The sequence below is a fragment of the Cheilinus undulatus genome, linkage group 5 (genome assembly GCF_018320785.1).
Source record: "Cheilinus undulatus linkage group 5, ASM1832078v1, whole genome shotgun sequence".
Lineage (NCBI taxonomy): Eukaryota > Metazoa > Chordata > Actinopteri > Labriformes > Labridae > Cheilinus > Cheilinus undulatus.
This window is the reverse complement of record NC_054869.1, coordinates 47,766,614-47,786,938: the sequence shown is the minus strand read 5'-3', so window position 1 is coordinate 47,786,938 and position 20,325 is coordinate 47,766,614. Positions and strand designations below refer to the sequence as shown.

At 38.8% G+C, this 20,325-nt stretch overlaps 1 protein-coding gene across 1 annotated transcript in view; it reads left to right on the top strand.

The window, feature by feature from the left end:
• Positions 1 to 14,409: 14,409 nt before the first annotated feature.
• The window catches only part of LOC121509780 (NLR family CARD domain-containing protein 3-like), a 39,329-nt gene continuing 33,413 nt past the window's right edge, over positions 14,410 to 20,325 (top strand). Inside the window, exons 1-4 of the mRNA XM_041787442.1 lie at positions 14,410 to 14,513; positions 15,402 to 15,524; positions 16,161 to 16,224; positions 16,347 to 16,560. Coding sequence (XP_041643376.1) covers positions 14,410 to 14,513; positions 15,402 to 15,524; positions 16,161 to 16,224; positions 16,347 to 16,560 — 505 coding nt within the window. The remainder of the gene's footprint in view (positions 14,514 to 15,401; positions 15,525 to 16,160; positions 16,225 to 16,346; positions 16,561 to 20,325) is intronic.

The following is a 20,325-nucleotide window of genomic DNA, read 5'->3' as shown; positions in this document are numbered from 1 at the left end:
AAGTCCCAGGCTCACTGGGAGACATACTGTAAGAGCTGCGAAGGCGTGGATAGCGTCATTAGAATGGCAAAACGGAGGGCTTTCAGAGGAAAACGCAAGTTAGTGCTTGTGACTTATGCTTCAAAAGTTATTTAACTTTGAATAACTTGGAATTTCTGTGAATCCTTCATGAAGTGAACGTATCCGACGCTGCAACAATTTATATAATATAATATAAAAGTCTAGAGCTGTACCTTGAGAATTTGTCACATTAAAAATAAACTAAAGGTTTATCTGGTGTGAATATCAAACAACATTAAGTAAGAATTCCCAGGTACGTTGATCCTGTTTCCAAATAAGCTGCAGCCTGAAGTTTTGCCAACAAATTCAACAACCACAGAGTGATCTCCTCATAGGTTGCCTGCAGTAAAAAGAAGTAAATAAATCACCAAAGTATGGAGATTTAACTGAACTAAAGCTTCACAGACTATTCAAAACACTTAATTCACTTTCACATCCATCACTTATAAACCGGAACGGGTCAGTTTATTGGAACACTTTTCAATTTTTTAGAATGGACTACTACACTAGAGTGTGCTATGCTGTACCAAACTGAACTGGACTGCTCTGTGGAAATGTCCTGAAAGTGTGCCATGCTCGAGCACTGTGCCTAAGTCCACTCATGAGGTGGTCTCAGGCCAGGGGAGGGGGTAGAAATGGTGCTGGAGCACAGTACAAAACCATCTAACCTAATGTGAAAGCACCCTGAGCGATTATCATAAATCTCCACTGTTATCAGTCCGTAAATTCTCCTTAATTTGCTGCAGGGTTTGATTTTATCAAAGTATTTTTAACAGAAATGTGATTTTGAAGCATCACGACCTCTGTGCAGCACCGTGATCTCTATCAGTATGTTATGTAGCCATCGTGTTCTCAGTCTCGTTCCTCTATGCATGAATTGATGATGCTGTGTTATGAAGCCTGAGAGTCAATATGCATTTACACCTCTTACAAGTTTCTTGTGCGAACTTGCTATAATTATGATATATATATATATATGAATATATATGAGTTGAATGATTTCAAAGGAATTTGAAACTTCTTTACGTAGACCTCTGAACCAGAGCGACTCCCTCCTGTGTAAATATACGTACGTTATCGGACTAACATGGCTCGTCCCCATGGTTTTGTGACCTGTAAATAGCTGCTGGCGTGTTGTACAGGACGAGATGTTACCTCTCACTCAGTGTGTTTGTGAGTGCTGTGTCAAATATTCACATTGTTTGTTTTCTGATTATATATTTGCAGGGTTCCTGCGTGGAAATTGTTGGAGATGTTTCTAAAAGGAATCATGTCCAGGTCAAAAAACACACATTTGGTACATTATATTTGTCATGGTGCAGAGTATTTTTTAACTGATGTGTGACTGGAGATATACTTGGTGTTGCCATGGGTGTACAGTGCCGTAAAAAAGTATTCCTGATTTCTTATTTTTTTGCATATTCGTCACACTTACATGCAGTTTTAAAATGATGATCTCATTTCTAAAAGGAAAAAAGCCATCCAAACCTAACCGGCCCGATGGAAAAGATAGTCCCCCATTCTTTTTTTTTTTCTTTTTTTTTTTCCTTGTTGAGTCGTCTTTGCACTCTTGGAGTAATTTAGTAGATGGGCCACTCCTAAGAAGGTTCACCCCTGTTTCAAGTTTTCTTTGTTTGTGGATAATGGCTCTCACCGTGGTTGACTGGTGCTCCAAAGCCTTATAAATGGCTTTGTAACCTTATCCAGACTGATAGATGTCAATGACTTTGTTTCTCATCTGTTCTTGAATTTCTTTCTAGGTTCTATTTAGAGGATTTCTGGGTTCAACAGTTCTGATGGTAATCATACCAGGGCAGTTAATGATATTGAACTCAGCTTTCCAAATATATGTTGAATCATGGTTAATTCATGAGTTAACAAGTGCAGCGATTACTATTTATGCATAGGGTCAGGTAGGTTTTGATGGATTTTTCCCCTAAATAAATGGACTCAACATTTAAAAACTGTATTTTTTTTTTTTTGCTGGTCATTCTGCCTTTTGAGTCTGTGTGTTAGTTTCTGACGACATGAACAGGCAACACAGAGCAGCCATCGTGTGTAGCTGAACGTGTGTTAATAGCAAGTATATCTCCAGTTTATGAGTTTAGTAGCTCAAGGTGAAAGCAGAGAATATCACCACAACATCCTGACAAACTAAATTAGAGTTGTAGAGGGGGTGTTTCCAGCAAAAGTGGAAAATCTGTGCAGGAATAAACTGTATAAAATTATACTGACATCAAAGAAAACCACTGAAAACCTTTAGAAATAATTGTTTTAAAATGACAGCTGTGGTGTGTGGTCATATCAGACTGCCTGCATGAATGTGCCAATAATCATGAAAAGATAAGGCTTGCCTATTTTACCAAAAGCTGCACATCTCTTGGCCAACATAGACTTTAAAATGACAAATAAAGAGACTGGATTTACCTGGTTTAAGCAGATATCTATGTCCACATCTGTAGGGTGGAATATACTTGTTTATCTGACCCTGATGACAAAAGCTGAGAAGAATCAGTCTGTTGAAGTTAATGTCTAAACTGTTAGTGAAGCACTCTGTCTCCACATCAGTAAATGACGTCACAAGGAAGATAAACACTGTTTGGCAACACTTCCAGTTTGTGCTTTTCAAAGTAATAGCTCAGTTTGGCATTTTGTAGAGAAACTCCACTTGTTTGCACAGAATGCTTGTATCCTGAATTTCCCCCCTCTCGGTTATACGGTGAATTAACCCTCAGGTCTTATTCACTAAAAGATCCCTTTGAACTGCTGACATTAATGTCTTTATCCAACAACAGTGATAAAATAAATGTCAATCAGTTTCTTCTTTAAAACCTTTTCTCATTTAAAAGACCTTTGAAAGATCTTTTTGTTAGCTTCAGTTCTATTTATTAATGTCAATTATTAGATAATTTCTGTTTATTTAACCCTTTAAATCACAGTCAAAAGATAGGACAGATTTTATAACATAAAAGACACAAAAACTGGCTTAATTTCTGCATAAAGTACCTAGCTACCCACCTAATGCTAAATAAGATCTTTTTAAATCAATGGACACAGTGTTGGACATGTCATTGATAAACAGCTAAATTGATTTTGATTAATGTTTTAATTTTTTTATCGTGTCTGATTTTAACAAAAGTTCCTTTTGAACTGTTAGGGATAAAAATGTCTTCACCCAAAAACTGCCATAAAAAATTTATCTTCTTTAAAAGTCTCATATCTTTTCGTTAGCTTCTGTCCTGTTTAATAAAATCAATAATTAAATAATTTCAAGTGATTCAATCCTTTAAATGCTAGTCTAAATGCATAATGCAACACATCATTTATTCTAGTTGGGATTTTTTTCATCGGTGAACAGTGTTGGACATTTCCTTGATGAACAGCAGAACTGATCTTGATGCATTTTTATTTTCTTTTACAAGTAGGTTACAGTAAAAAATAAAATTTAGAGCCTTGGCGCTATATTGGAAGCCATAAACAAAAGTGACGTTATGGAAGTTAATGGGGACATTTTTGTCCTTAACATCCTGAAAGTTAGTTTTATGATTACACACAGTGTTATAGGCATATTTTGAAGTATGATTTCAATTTTTTCAAAATTTGGGAAAAAATGCAACCCTCCAACAAATTGCATGCCACAGGTATTACAATTGAAAAGGAAAAAATGAAAACTGAAAAGGACAAAAAAGTCCCCAGTGAGGCCTGAGGGTTGAATCACTTGCAGGGAGATTTATGAAGGTAAAATCTCTGAAGATGGACAGGGTGGTGACAGCAGAGACGCAGCACATGTGTCTGATATGTGAAGTTGTGACACATGCCACAGCTGTTATGCAGCGAACATGCACCTAGTCTTAAACAGGCATTAGGAATAGTGTTGCAACCAGAAACCGCACATTATTTTCTCCCTTTATCTGCTGCATCTCAAGGTCAAATTCAAATCTAACTTACCTTTATTTTAGCAGGAAGTCCCTTTAATATTACAAATCACTTTTACAAGAGAAATCTGGTCAAAGTAGTGGCCATGTAAAATCACAGGCATTAAAAACAACTTAAACAACAAAATGTTTAAATGTTGAGTGGGTATTCTCTGCTTTTTCCTTCACTGAAGCTGCTGATTACTCCCATAACACCTGGATATACACACCCTACTCTGTCACACTAAACTGTTGAATAGATCATGTCTTGAACACCAGAGATGGGCACTGTTAATCCAGATGAACTGTTAGCAGTTAGTGTATTAACAAAGACGTTAACTTGGATCAAAGTTAATTTAATCATCCTGATCAGAAGTTAAAACTAACATTTAAACCTTTTCAAAGTTAAACAGTTCACCTCCTGATCATCAATGTTGCCTCCCCTCTCTGTCTGGATTATTAAGTCCCTGTAAAGTAAATCCAAAATTAGCACACTGATATGTTCAGGAATAAGGTAGCTGTTAACATGTGAAAACACTGAGATCTATGTGTGACTGAATTTTGGCTGTGAGAAGGTAGTTGACCTCTTTCCTGGCTTGGTTTGATTTGGGAAGGGCATATACAGGGACCCACCATGTCACCCATCCCTATGGGAAGTTATCCCACTGCCCTAATGCTACAGTGATAGAAAATCACTGAGCAGTTCATCGCAATACAGTCTTTTGTTAGCTGATGTTACCGCCTTTATTGAATGTTCATAGCCAGCTACATGCTGTGATTTTGTTTACTGTGAGGTAAATTTCCCAAATCTGTCAGTCACGATGGCCTATAGGTGATTAAAAGCATCATAACAGAGAGATTTGTGCCAGAAAACAGTAAATTTAAACTCTAACTTCTGTCTCTGCTCTGTCATGGAGCCAGGTAGCTGCGCTCTGAGGTCAGTAAAAGGTCACTGGGCAGGCTAATTGCAAGTTTAGTTTATACTTGAATCAGATGCAGCAGGACCAAACATCTTATCTGCTGAAGGAGTGTTTGAATCCATATTTCATTTGCCTTTATTCCTGGATGATTAAAAGAAGCGAACTATGGCTTTGTCTCTCTCAAAGCAGAAACAGTTCAATCCCTTCAGTCTGTTAGCGCCTAATGCTAAAGTTTAGTGAAGTATCCGATGATAGACACAGTCTATTCCTGCCAAGCCTGTCACAATAAAAGCCTCCTTCTAAACCTTACAAAGGAGGTTAAATGTCTTGATTATCCTTCTATCAAATTAACATTCTTGTTGAAACAAGGCTGGTTAATAGCGGATTAACACATTAATGGAAGTGTGCCCATCTCTGTTGTGATCTCACATACACAGGATGATTCTTCAGCTCCTCTGACGGATGTTTGTAACAGGAACCCTGGATGTAACTGTGGCCTCTCGCTGTCGTCTCTCAGGAAAGCTACTCTGTGTGGCTCCTCTCTTCAGCCCTTTCTTTCTCTGCCTCTCAGCTCGCTCTACAGCAGGCGAGCGTGACAAACTGTACTTGACCTTTAAACCCTACACACACACTGATAGAAACACCGGGGAGTATTAACACAGGAGATGATAACTGTGTAGTAAAGACTGTTTTCTTCTGAACTGCTGAGCTCAAAGAACAAAACGGAGGGTGGAGGTGGATCCGCAGGAGAGACCGTTCTTATGATTTTTTTAATGTGGCATATCTCTGCTTTCTCTTCTCTAAGCTGAGAGCTAAGCAGGTCAGCTGATGAAGGAACTACCTAGACCTCCTCTCTTTGATACCGACTGTTTCCAGACTACATCATGTGTACATTAGAGATCTTAACCGCCATGTTTAGCATGCATGAGGATATACCAGAGCTGAATCAAAGAAAATAAATATTTATATAATCTGAAGTGACACATGCTTCTGAATGAGTCTTTTTTCCATAAAAATACATTTTTAACACAGTGGAAAGGTCTTAAATGTTCAGAGGTAGGCTGTCGATTCATTTTAAATTGGAACTTAGAGAAAAATTTTGTTAGTTAATCAGAATTATTTTTTGCATTTCAAACACATTTTATATAGGCATTAGGAATAAAGTTAAAACTGTGAATGAATTCTTCTAAGTGCATTGATTAGTGTCACAGAGATGTATTTGATGATGTTGACTTCAGACAGGCCTTGTGTGAGCCAAAATTCTGGAGGGGCAAAGTTAGAGCTGGGTCTGGAGGGTCCTTGCAGGTTCCCTTTTAAAAAAGAAGAAAATCATGAAAAAAAATGCATTTTTTTCCTGTGACTTCAGCCAAGGAGTGAAGCTTATATACTAGATTAATCTGATACACAAAGTGAAATATTTCAACACTTTTGTTGTTTTAATCCTGATTACAGCTCACAGAAATCAGCAATCTCTAAATATAAGAATATCATAAAACATCAGTCCAAAAAGGATTTACAATACAGAAATGTTAACCTTCTGGAAAACTGTTTATAATGCATTCAGTAATTGGTTGGCGTTCCTTTTACACAAATTCCTGCATCTATGTGATGTGGCATGGAGCCAAGAGATGTGGTCCAGTACTAGTAAAACAGACACAACGCTAAAGCTTGATCGCAGGTATTTACCGCAGTGGAGACAGCCATTGCCGAGTGCTTTCAGTACAACTAGACCCAACTCTGTATGGTATGACTCTAAAAGTACCGTCACTCACTCAGTCAGATACAGACAGACCCATCTGACCTCAGCAGTCAACCAAAAACAGTGTTGAACTGACAATAATGACAAATATATACATTCTTAAAAATTTAACAGCATCTAAAATGATCTATATGCAATTTATCAACTGACAGAAAATGTGTCTTGTGATCTCATAGTCACTGTTACACAGTTATTTTTGGATGGGCTAAAATAAAGACCCTCCAGCAAGTAGGTGAAGCTTAGCATGACAATAAATATTCTGTATGCTCTTGCTCTCATTGTAGCAGGTGCGGTGCCAGGATTACAACTCTGGATGGACCTATTGATATACAGTAAAAACTTAAACTGTCCCCCTTTCATATGGACAAAAATGTCTTATAGCCTACTACTAGAGATAGCATTTGTTAATGTGACAACTAACGAGTCATATTAATTTATTGGCGCTAGTAAAGCATACAGATTTTATAGCCCAATGTAAAAAAATTATTTCATTCATTTTCTGCTATGCTAAAGACCCATAAATAAACCCTCAGACTACTGTTTGATAGCTTGACAGGCAGACCCTACCACCAGAAGGCTAGCTTTAATGATAGCTTAGCTGACAGGAAGTCCAGCTCAGTGGGCGGGCTCTTGTCTGCCGTTAGGTTGAGCTAAAGTTCGGTTGAGATTTCAACATGGAGCCTGCCATGGATTGACTTCAAAAGCTGTTTTGAGTCAGCCTATTGTAATTAGACGGCTGACGTCACACAGGGGTTGTCCAATTCTTTTTACAGTCTATGGTCTGGACCATTGCTTCGAGGGTTTAGTTAGGTTTATTTCTTTTAATTATTTTGGCATTTGCCTAGTTATGTCACTTTATTAATGACAACATACAGTTAACATTGTTATTACCTTTGATCTCTAATGCAATACATTTTGATAAACTGCACAATATAAAGTTACTCATGACTTAAGTAATTTTTTAATGAGGTACTTTTTTACTCTTATTTTTATGAGTACTGTTACGGCCTCTTGAGTCAATTAACTATCAAATAAGGCTCAAACAAAAAAAGAGACCAGCAACATATACACAGGGATACAGACAAACTGTTTGAGTGTCAAGAAGAAAATTCCAAGCTTTATTAACAAATTTCGGAAGGCAATCAGTTAGTGAAGGATATTAATGAAACAATGGGGCTGTAGGCACCGGCCAAAAAACACACCAATAAAATCACCAAAAATAAACTAATTACTCAAGATAGAAAAGAAAACGAGAAAACGGGAATACCAGCAAAATACAGTCAAACTTCAACAACAAAATCCAATAATTACCTCCGCCAAGGAGGCTATGTGATCAGGTGGGTTTGTTTGTTATTTAGTTTGTTCGTTTTTAGCAACATAACTCAAAACGTTATGGACGGATTTTGATGAAATTTTCAGGAAATGTCAGAAATGGCATGAAGAAGAACTGATTAGATTTTGGGAGTGATCCGGATCACCGTCTGGATCCAGGAATTTTTAAAGGATTCTTTACTACTGGGAGATAGGGCTAATGGCGGAGGTCTGCGCTGTTACCACTTTACACCTGGAGATGGCGGACATGAGTAACTTCAATCCCAGCAGCATTTTGGGTGTTTCTATTCAAAGTTTTGGAGTTTATAGAGTTTGAAAGACGCACGCCTGGTCAAGGAGATGAGTCAGAGCGTAACAGAGAGAAAGACAGCGAATGTAGCAAGAATACTCACAATGCTGGGAGGAATAGAGGAATATTCACCCTCTGCCATGACTTCCAGTCGTCTGGTGAGACCATGGGTGAGACTGTCAGTGCATCTGTTGGCACTGGCAGGCAACGCTTCCACCATAACAGTCTACCCGAAGTGAAGCCAATGCTTCGCCTCATTATGTTTCCCCACCGGGGGGGAGTAATTGGTGAATGCTGCAGTGGAGGGCACATGAGGACAGATCCGGGATTTTTATTAAGGATTCTTTACTATCGGGAGATAGGGTTAAAGGCGGGGGTCTGCGCTCTCTGAGTGCTTTTCTAGTCTGGACATGCTTTGGGGGTGTGTGTGCGTGACTAACTGGGGAAAAAGAAACACTTGGAAAACAAATTAATTAATGAATTAATTCACAAAGTCAGAAGGTTAACCTTTTCGCGCGTTTGTCCGGGACTGTGTGTGTGGCTCTCTGTCTGGCTCTGCCCTGCTTTGCATGCTCCTCTCCCCTGCCACTCTACTGAGTACAGATTGCGCTCAGGTGTGTCAGAGCCTACAGGTAGAGGGAGGAGGGGAGCTGGAGGAGAAGGGAGAGAGGAGATATGCAGCAGCCAGCCACAGGTAACAAGTACTTTTACTTCTGCTTGAGTAATTATCATTGTTAACTAACAATACTTTTACCAGAGGACTAACATGATATTAAGGGAAAATCAACCAAACAACATTTTAACATAGTACACACCCTGGCTCATGTGGGCGACACAGAGAGACACACAGATATAAGGTATTCTGAAACTTTTGCCCTCAACAGAAGCCTGAAGTCTTCATTACCAACATGTTAGCGTGCATTTCAGTGTAGATGTGTGCATCAGCGTCACGTTGATGTGTGTCATTGTTCTGCAACATGAAAGACGATGAGGATGAGAGAAGAGCTGCCGCTGATACATAAAAGATTGGGGAAAAAGAAACGCTTGGTAAATGAATTAATTAACTAATTAACAAAGTCAGAAGGTTAAACAAACCTCCTCTTGTGTTTGTCAGGGAGTGTGTGTGGCTCTCTGTCTGGCTCTGCCCTGCTTTGCATGCTCCTCTCCCCTGCCACTCTACTGAGTACAGATTGCGCTCAGGTGTGTCAGAGCCTACAGGTAGCCCACTCCACCACTGGGAAGGTTCACCACTGTTCCCAGTTTTCTCTATTTGTGGATAATGGCGTTGACTGTGGTTCACTGGAGTCCCAAAGCCTTGGAAATGGCTTTGTAACCTTTTCCAGACTGATAGATTTTAATCACTTTGTTCCTCATTTGTTGTCGAATTTCTTTGGATCGTGGCATGATGCATTTCTTTCTGAGATCTTGTAGCCTACTTCACTTTGTCTGACAGTTTCTATTTAAGTGATTTCTTCATTCAACAAACCTGGTGGTAATCAGGCCTGAGTGTGGCCAGTGAAATTGAACTCAGCTTTCCAAAAAATGGTTAATCACAGTTAACTCATGATTTAACAATAGGGCAATTACTTTTTCACACAGGACCAGATAGGTTTGGACTTTTTCAACCCCTTCAAAAATTAAATAATCATTCAGAAACTGCATTTTGTATTTCCTTGGGGTGTCTTTGTGAAATATTAAAGTTGGTTTGATGATCCAAAACATTTAAGTGTGATTAATATGCAAAAACACCAGGAATCAGAAAGGGGGGAAATACTTTTTCACTGCACTGTATGTTGTGTAAATCACTTTGTTGTTTGTATTGAAAAATGCTATACAAATATTATTATTATCATTTCTACTACTTATCATTACTTAACCACCAAGGCATCGATGTGAGAATGATCTCTGCTGCTTCTGATGAACAGATTTTTTTTTTCTTCTTCTTGTGAAGCATTGAACACCAGCCATCCTTCAGTGTAAAACAGAGGGTGTGGCTTTGAGTACTGCAGCCATGCTGAACTTGTTTTTCCTGTTGGTTTAGTCTCATTTTCCTTTTGTTGTTACACAGTCCTTTCCCTCCATCTTAAAGCTTTCGTAAGTAACACTTTTGATTATTTTAATGACTCTCCGTTATATTCATATAAGCATAAAAACAGCTGTGAGCTAACAGATACTGTTAGAGTTCTCTGCTCAGCAGGGAAAATTCTGCTTGTTCAGTGTCAGTAACAGTGTATGCTAACAGTACTGCTGATATGGGCTGTAGGTCAAGGAGAAAAGGCTCCACATATGATCGGAAACTGCATTTTGAATGATTGCAGCTGCTGTTAAATGTTTCAAAACTATCATAACATGAAATAAACCCCCACTAACAAACCCTGGTGGAAGCACAACAGATCCTAAACTCCTCCTGTTTTTTTTTTTCCTGGAATCTATTTACTTGTTAGATCAGTGAATCCAAAAACTTCATATAATGATTATAAAGTACACTGCAATGCCCCCTGGGTCACTAATTGTTTCTGGATCCAGCTTTTTCTGCCCTTAAGTTCTTTCATTTTAAACTGTCTAAGAGTTCCACCTTTACAGTACCCATTAGAAGAGAGATACAACTTGTATATATACATGTGTGTTTCCTATGCACCATTCCTATACGCCATCAATAAGAACTTCTTTCACTTCAAAAAGTTTTAGTATTTACAGTATGACCTGGGTGGGTTAGTGTGACATGAAAAAATGTGTCAGTTCAATTCATTTTCTTCTTATTACTGGTTTATTTATTTATCTTTTTTTAAATGCCATGGTGTAATAGTCACTATTGTCAGCGTACACTGGGTACCAAGAAGTACCTTTGAGTTTTGACCCTGGTGGTTATTTATGATGGTGAAAACAAAAATAAAAATCATTTTTATGTGGCTGTGTTACTATTTTTTCCTTGGCACCTGCACTATTCAATTCACATGAAAATGATTTCATCACCCTAAAGGGTTACATTAACCTATAAATCGATGCAATGCAACATTCTTGACAACAAAGGTCATTGCTGGTTCTTACCGAAACATTCATGATTACTTTTGACGTACATGACAAGTACGCTGAAAAAATCAGAATTATTATAGGGCTCTGTTATTTATTTTTTCTTGAGACGTACACTATTCATAAAGGGTTACATTAACTGATAAATCGATGCCACACTCTTGACTACAAAGATATTTGACAAAATACTTTGACATCCATAAGAAGTACGATGAAATGAGCAGTGTGCCATTGCTGAATTGTGGCCTTCTTTTGGAACTAACATGGCAGCTGACAAACTCTTTGAATGAATGTAAAACTTTAAGTTTCTTATAAAGTTTTCCTTTGAATCACCTTATCTTGAAAATATGGGTTTTAAGCCAGGATATGCATAGATCTGTGTATTTTTTCTCTGTTGGATAAATAACTTTGGAAGGCAAGTTCAAACAAAATAGGATTTTTTTTTAATATCTTATTACTAGTGAAAATGAGGTTGACAGTTATGGTTAAATGTTGACCCCATTAGGCCCTCAAGTTAGGACTAAATCCAGAATCTGGCCCCTGCTGTGATTGAGTTTGACACCTCTGACTTAAGAGATGACAGTGAGTTTGAGGAATTTGAAGAATGCTCAGACAAAGACCCTGATTACACTCACAGCAAGAAAGACATGGAGAGTGATGAGTGAAGTCATTCTCTTAGGCCTGTAAACAGAAAAAAAAACTTTTTAAAAATTTGTTTTACAACAAAAATAAACAAACTGAATAAAAATGAACACTACCTCTAGTTCTGTAACAAGTTACTGTAGCTGTAGTAACCTTCAGAAAATATGTACATGTACCACTGACAGAAGCTTGAGTCGACTACCAAAGAAATCTGCTGATCAAATGTAAAAACATCATCAAATAACACACCTAGACTCTTCACTGAAGAGCTCAAATCTGGAGCAAGAAGGCCCAGAGAGCTTCCTACAACATCCTATACTCACCAAACACCACAACCTCTGTGCTTCTACCAGCAGCAGTGTAGGTAATCCTTATGTCAACATCTTTAAGAGAGTCAACTAAGGGCTGCAATGTGCTCCTTTTAAATCTCAGAGACAATCATGTTACTGACTTGTCAGTGAAGTGTGCACAGGTAGATGTGATGATGAAGGTGAATCAGTAGAATCTCCTGTCTCTTTGCTTCCTCCACAGCTGAAGACGCAAAGCTCTGATTGGATGTGATGTCAGCAACTGCACTCCATCAGTTCTGTTAAAGCAAGGGAAGGCCAACCAGCAGGGGGCGCTCTGCCATGAATCTATCTGAGGACATAGAGGAGGGAGCAGCTCCCTCTGAAAATCCTCGATATGTAGAGCAAGGAGTTCCGAGGTGAGTTACAGATATGTGCAGCATTAGTGTTAATCCAGATTTTTGCTTCAGTCATGGTGTTTGTCAGTTCATCTATAAATCTCCTGACAGTAAATGAGTTAAAATTTAACCGCAAAATTTCCTTCAACAAACTGTAAAAGGAACGTTTAACAGCAATTACCTGGCAGCTCGAGTATCAAACATCAATTTTACAGGATGTTGTTGGAAAAAAATGCCAGGTATTTGATGTAAATTCTACAGCCAGTTTGTTCCAGTGTGAGATAATGATCTTTAACTGTCTGAATTTTCTTCATATCAGCTCAGCACTCACATGGACCATTTTTAACCAATGAAATATTACTGCTACTACTACTACTACTACTGATAGTAATAATAATAATAATAATAATAATAATAATAATAATACACACTTTATAAAGCATTTTTAAAAACATATGTAGAAAAAGTGCTTTAACCGACATCAAAGGGATATGCTTCTGCTCTACTTAATATCTAACCTTGCAAAGTATGGAGCTACATCGATGCCAAAAGTTTTGTTTATTTGAAAAAAAAAATAGAAAAAAATAAATTTGAAACTGAAAGTTTATGGTTTGTTCCTGGTTTTTAAAAAATGAAAACACTGAATTGAAACTAAAAATAAGTGTAAGCAAAGTTTTTTTTTTTCAATCTAAATATATTCTTGATTCAGCTCTGTAATTATTAAAATTACAAAATTAGTTTTTATTTTTTACTCTTAAATATATTTTCACATTTGTGATGTCATTTTTTTCGGTCGCAGTCTTAATGTTTTTGGATTCATATCTTTTTGTTTCACATTCAAATCTTTTTTTGGGGGTTCAGATATTTTTTCACTTTCAGATCGTATTTTTTCAGGTTTAAACTTTTGGCCCCCATTCTGGCGTGGTGGTGGTGTGGTGGTGGTGGTGTGTATGGGTGTGTGTGTGTGTGTGTGTGGGGTCTTGACGAAAGACTGTATGCAAGCAGCAACAAGAGGTTGGTTTGGGGCTATGACGTCACGTGTTTTGTTGTTCTGATTGGCCCAGACAATCTGAGATTTTTTATTTTTTTTCAAAGGCTCTGCCCTTTCCCAAACACCATCTATGGAAGGTTTAAGCGATGGGAATTCCAGCTCTTTTCAGTGATCTGGCCCATTTGGCTCGGCTCAGCAAAAAGAGCCGGCTCTTTCGGCTCCTAATTGGCTCTTCATTGGGATACCAGTTTGGCTTCATTTGACCTGCCAATTTTAGCATGTTACACATACAACAACTTTTTTATTTTTTAAAATTGAAGGAATTATCAGGTAATTACTTTTCAAAATCTACCGTCTCCCCAAAACACCTTGTGGATCAGATGAAATCTGCTCACTGGATGGGATGAATGAACCACCTGGAATAAATCATTAAACTACACCATCAAACACGAGTCCTTAATGCATGGTGCGCCTGTGGTAGAGGATAAAAAATCGTCAAATACATTCAACTGATTCCTAAGGTAAACAATCAAATAACACAGACACACACAATCTATATAAAAACAATAATAACAATTATGATAATAGGTATAAAAAACATAAAATGGGTCTCAAACAGGATCAGGCTCTTATTGTTTACTTTAAAGAGCCGGCTCTTTGAACTAGCTCTTTCACGAAAGACCCATCACTATAAGGTTTACCAGATGGATGTGTGAAACACATCCATCTGGCATGTCAGGTTACTAAATATACACTTACAGCAACTTGTACAATTGTTTCTATCAGGATGAAGAAGCAGAGAGCAGGCTCTCCTGGACCCAGAGGTGTGTCCATGAGGTCCAAGTCTCTGGATGACCTGTATATTAAAATTGGACATGATGCTGATGAAGGGTGAGAAATGAAAACTAAGACTGAACTCTAAAATTTGCATTATGCATAGGAACATGGCAGCATGCAAGTGCTTTGGTTTGTATGAAATGAAATAAAGCTGTTTTTATATTAGAAAATATGTATAAGCTATTTCTAAGGTATTTAGCCCTTAGACATGTGCACACACACAATGGCCCTTGTTTATCAAATGTGCAAAGACCAGCATTTATTAATTTAGACGTGAGTGTATGAAATGTTTGAATCTCACGAGGTCTGAGCTTGTGTACACAGGTTTTCAACTTGGTGTTGACTCACTGTGCAGCATGCAGGTGGTGTTGGATCCGATATGGCTTTAAAATTGATTCAACATTAAACCAAACCTTTGACAAACTATGATGCTGAGCAGTGTGAGCTTTCAGCTGTCACGGTCACGGTCAGCGGTGACTCTTACAAACCACTGAGTAGGCGTGGCCTAATGTCTCAATGGCACCCCATGCAATATTTCAAAACATAAGTCCCCGCAACAGGTTTAACTGTGAATAGGGGTGTGTCATTTACAGTAAATGACTGTTTTCAGCTACCAGACTTACTTACAACCCCTCATTTCCACGCTGTGATTGGCCAGATATACATATTTCATAAATCATACATCAACAATGTTGTAAGATGACTTCTACACCCAAATCTGTGCTGGCTTCAAAGCAAGTTTGATAAATGAGGGCCTAAGTGTCCGGCTGTGTTTAAGGTAACTGTTCAGTGGAAGAATAGCAAAATCTTTAAGGCTTAAGCTCTGCCTCCTGTTGTTGTATTTTTTTTTTTTTGTATTTTTTGTATTCAAATTCATCTTTTTTCTAAATGTTTTCATTCATCAGCTGTTTGTTTGTTTGTTTGTTTGTTTGTTTGTTTTAGGATGAGGAATGAAAGAACAGACTCTCCTGGACCCAGCTGTTTGTCCATGAAGAGTGATCGATCTATGGATGCATTAATTTACTTTAAACTCCTCCCCTGGAGGACCAGCATGCTTTTGGGCCGGTATAATTCATTTTAAGTTTTTTATCTGTATTTTGCAAATGACTGGGACATACACATTCTACCAGAGCTATAGAACTGAAGCCCATGACACAACAAATATCAGTCTTGAGGGCTTTACACATTAAAGATGACACAAATAAACGGCACGAAGATGCGAACAGTTTGGAGATGAATTTTGTTGTGCCTTTCTTTGCAAATCAGGAGCAGGTCCAGCCCAAGCTTGCTTGGGGGCCCTAAGCAAAACCTGTTTTAGGAGCCAGCCTTACATTCAGTAATCTAACTACAGTACAGAATTAAGTTTTGTGTCAGAAAGATTCAAACAAAACTTATTTGATACCAAACAAAAGATAACTCCATGCATACCTTTCTATTCGTATGTGCAGCAGCAAAATTTGTTAGGGTTCTGAAAATATCAGCTATTGCTACAATTCGCTCACTGATCTACTAACCCTGTCTTGTTACCTTGTCTTTAATCTCTAACTGTTCAACCAGTTCAGACGTTAAAGCAAAGACGTAGGTCTTGTTAATATTGGTTTAGTGATGCTTTTAAACCACCTGCCTTAAAGCCTTTTTGCCATGTCAGAAAACAGTTACTTTTGCCATCAGTTGTTCCAAAACTTGGTGTTTTCTGCACAGATTTCAGCCAGAGAACTCAGAAGTTCACAGAGAGCATCCAACAGACCTGGACTCCACTTTTAAGGTGCACTCACATATTTGTTGTAAGCATTGTGTTTTGACTGGCTGACTGCCAGACTGTCAGATAAATCATGTGATGTGTTCTACCCAATGAAATTAAATCTTCAGTGTCTCATTCTGTTTCAGCTGCTGCGGGAAAACATCTTCTCCTTTGTGAATAATGAACTGGATAGACTCCAGGGGGCGCTGAGTCCAGATCACTCAGCATGCTTGGATGAGGAGTTGATGGAGGGTGAAGATGAAGAGCAGAGGAGAAAAACAAGAGATGCTTTTCAGAGGATTGTTCTGCAATTGCTGAGGAGAATGAAGCAGGAGGAGCTGGCTGACCTTCTGCAGAGCAGTAAGAGGATTTTAACATGTTTGCATGATCAAGAGGAAATAGAAGGGTTCAGATATCCCAACTTATTACCTCCGCCAAGGTGGTTATGTGATTGGGTGGGTTTGTTCATTTGTAAGTTAGTTTGTTAGTTTGTTGGCCACATAACTCAAAAAGTTGTGGATGGATTTTGATGAAATTTTCCTTGGTGAAGTAGTCCCGCACCTTCCTACATCCATCCTCTTTTACCATCTGTAAATGTTGGGTTACTCTTTTTTTTTTTTTATCTGCCCCAGTGGGCGGTAGAGTGGGAAAATCTATCTGACACTGCAGAATAGTCTGGCACCGACTGGCAAGATGGTCTCCTCTACTCTTGCTTTGGCTCAGGCTTTGCTTCACTCCTCTAGGGTGTAACTGTTCTGGGCCTGCCTATAAGATAGGCCTCACTACACCGCTTTCCACATTATTATGCAAATGACATTTTTCTCTTATTTTCCTAAAAATTAATGCCAATGACAGTCAGAATTTTTTTCAAGTCATCAGCTGTCAGAGCATAATTCAAATGTTTTTGAACAAACTTAATAATGATATTTTTTTTTAAATAAAAACCTCAAAATGCACTGTTCAACATTATTATGCAAAACAGAGTTTTAAAACATTTTATACGTCGTAAAGAACTGAAAATGGTCATTCATTGAATTTGCAGCATTAGGAGGTCATATTTACTGAAACTAAAACTATTTCAATCAAAAACATCTTAACAGGCAAAGTTTCATGTTAACATAGGAGACATTTGTGGCTGATTCAGAGCACAGACGGGTTCATGCAGATAAAGGCATAATGAGGAACGTTTCTGACAAATTCATCAGATTAAGAGAGCAGATGCTAAAATGCCATTACAAAGCAGCAAACAGCTATTTGAAGCTGCTGGTGCATCTGGAGTCCCACCAACCTCAAAGTGTAGGATCCTTCAGAGGTTTGCAGTCATGTATAAACCTACTATTCAGCCCCCCCTAACCAATGCTCACAAGCAGAAATGGTTGCAGTGGGCCCAGAAATACATGAAGACTCATTTTCAAACAGTCTTGTTAACTTATGAGTGCCGTGCAACCCTGGATGGTCCAGATGGAGGAGTAGTGGATGGTTGGTGGATGACCACCATGTCCCAACAAGGCTGTGATGTCAGCAAGGAGGGGGCGAAGTCATGTTCTGGGCCGGATTCATGAGGAGAGAGCTGGTAGGCCCCTTTAAGGTCCCTGAAGGTGTGAAAATGACCTTGGCAAAGTATCTAGAGTTTCTGACTGACCACTTTCTTCCATGGTACAAAAAGAAGAGCACATAGCACATAGAGGGATGAGAGACTTTATTGTTTTTAGTTTGTCCAAAATTTTCCAGCAAATTGTGGCCTGTTTTGGGGGCCTTAATATATGTGAAAAGTCAATTTTTTCTCAAAAATTGTCCCCCTGTGGAAATAGCCCTCTGGTAGTGGAACAGTGCAAGCCTGTCACACAGTTGCCTCTGGGGGGCGCCAAAAGTGAGATAGGGCCCTGGGTAAGACCCCCATGCATGGAAATACATGTACATATGTATCATGATAAGACAAAAAAAAAAAAAAAACATCATGACCATCCTCTCAAACGTACACAAAACGCACTACAAACAGCGAAAGGTCAAAATTTGGTGTTTTCTGGCCTTTTCCAATGACGGACACTTAACATTTTAACAAATTTGCAAACAGTCAGGGGTGCCACAAAGAACAAAGAACTGTGGGTGAGAGGACATCACTTTGGGCCCCACAGCAAAAACCCAAATCAACTCAGCACAATTTCTATTCCTCCAATGCAAACTTAATTTTATGCTTGCGTAGCTATAAGTTGGTGTGTTTTGTTTCCTAAGGAAGAGGTTCTCAACCTTTTCAGCCCGTGACCCCCAAAATAAAGCTGCTAGAGACCGGGGACCCCAACTGTGCCTGAAGATGGTTGAACACAGCCATGCACATTCTAGAATATTCATGTTCAAACAAGGTTGTCCATAAGGGGGGATAAAGGGGAGAGCTTTTTGGGGCCCAAATAAACTGGGGGACCAGAGAGGTCAGCAAAATCATGGTCCATTGTAAAATAAGCTGTGATATCCATTTTTTTAACCTGAATAATAACTACTCTCATCAAGTAAACCATTTTAATTAAATTGTGCCATAGTAAGTACCCTTCTTCAAAATGTAAATCCCCTTGCTTAAAACCAGAATTAAAATAGGTTAAAAATGGCAAAATTACGGTGGCCGAGAAGTCTCACACGAATGCAAATTTAGAACGCTTTGCAAAAAGAAAAACACGACAACATTTGAGAAAAACACAAATACAAAAACTTGCTGCAGCGCATGAATACAAACACTCAGCGCCGCGCAAGGATACATAAACTCGGCAAGCGCGGAGGCAACCAGATTCCACAACGGCACAAAAATACAACTTGGTGCAGCAGATGCAAATAAAAACTCACAACACAACGGAAGTGGGGCCGTTATTAGGGACCCTGCTAAGCCTGCTAACGGCTCCGCTAGCAATAAAGTTACGTACAACACCGCTACTCAAAATAATTTCTGTACTTGCAGTATGTAATTTGTAGTGTGTGTTTCGGGATTTTTAATAACTGTAACCTCCTGTACAGGTTAAAATATGTATGTAAACAACTATCTAAATCAAATTGATTTAGTCCATTCATTCATCTGACAGCTTATCTCATGCATATCGGACCCCAAACGTAGCTGTCCGCGCTGTTTGCCAGTTAAAAATTACTTCTAAAACTTATCGATTACAAATTAAAATGTGCGAAAAGTGGAGCTGATGGACGAAGGAGGAGTGTTTAGTTACTTTAATTACTCAATCCAAGCGTGTCTTCAGTAAGTTTGAGTTGTGGTACGTAACTTTATTGCTAACGGAGCCACTGGAAACACTGCTCGTTCGTCCGTCAGCTCCACTTCTTCGCACTGTGCCGAGTTTATGTATCCTTGCACGGCGCTGAGTGTTTGTATTCATGCACTGCAGCAAGTTTTTGTATTTGTGTTTTTCTCAAATGTCGTCGTGTTTTTTCTTTTTGCAAAGTTCTCGGCCACCGTACAAAATAGGTCAGAAAGGTTACCAAATGGGAATTCGAATCCAGCAAAAATGAGTTAGAAGCAGCAAAAATCAAATAAAAGTGGCAAAAATAAGAACCAAATGGCAAAAATGGGTGAAAGGGGCAATAACAGGCATAAAAATTAGTAGAGCGGGATTAAAAGTGGCAAAAATGAGAAGCGGCAGAAAAATAGGCAGCATAAAGGAACTGAGCACAGCTAACCCTCCCTCACCTGTCTGAAAAGGAGGTGACCCCCCACCTCAACCTTCAGCACACACACGCGTGTGCTAGCTCGAGCCGCATGCTACCTGCAGACTTCAAATAAATCAACTGTGAAATAAATCTGCTACTGAGAAACATGTGCAGTCAAAATTAGCATACACTGTTTAATCAGTGCTTAAATACACGCAGATTCTCACAGGCCGATTGCGGTGACGATGTTCTTTACTTCCTTATTCTCCACTCTGCTCCTTGCTGCATCAGCTTTTCTCCGTTTTTTTTTCACCACCTCTGTGTCACACATATCAGCCGTTGGCTGTATGTCAAATCAATCAGAAACTTGGCGTGAGTACCGTAACCGCCCATTTTTAACAGGCGGCAACCTCCAGTCCTAAAAAAATGAAGCCAATGCAGAAGTGCCAAAAATTGCAATACCGCAAGTGTCCACTTGAGGCTGGC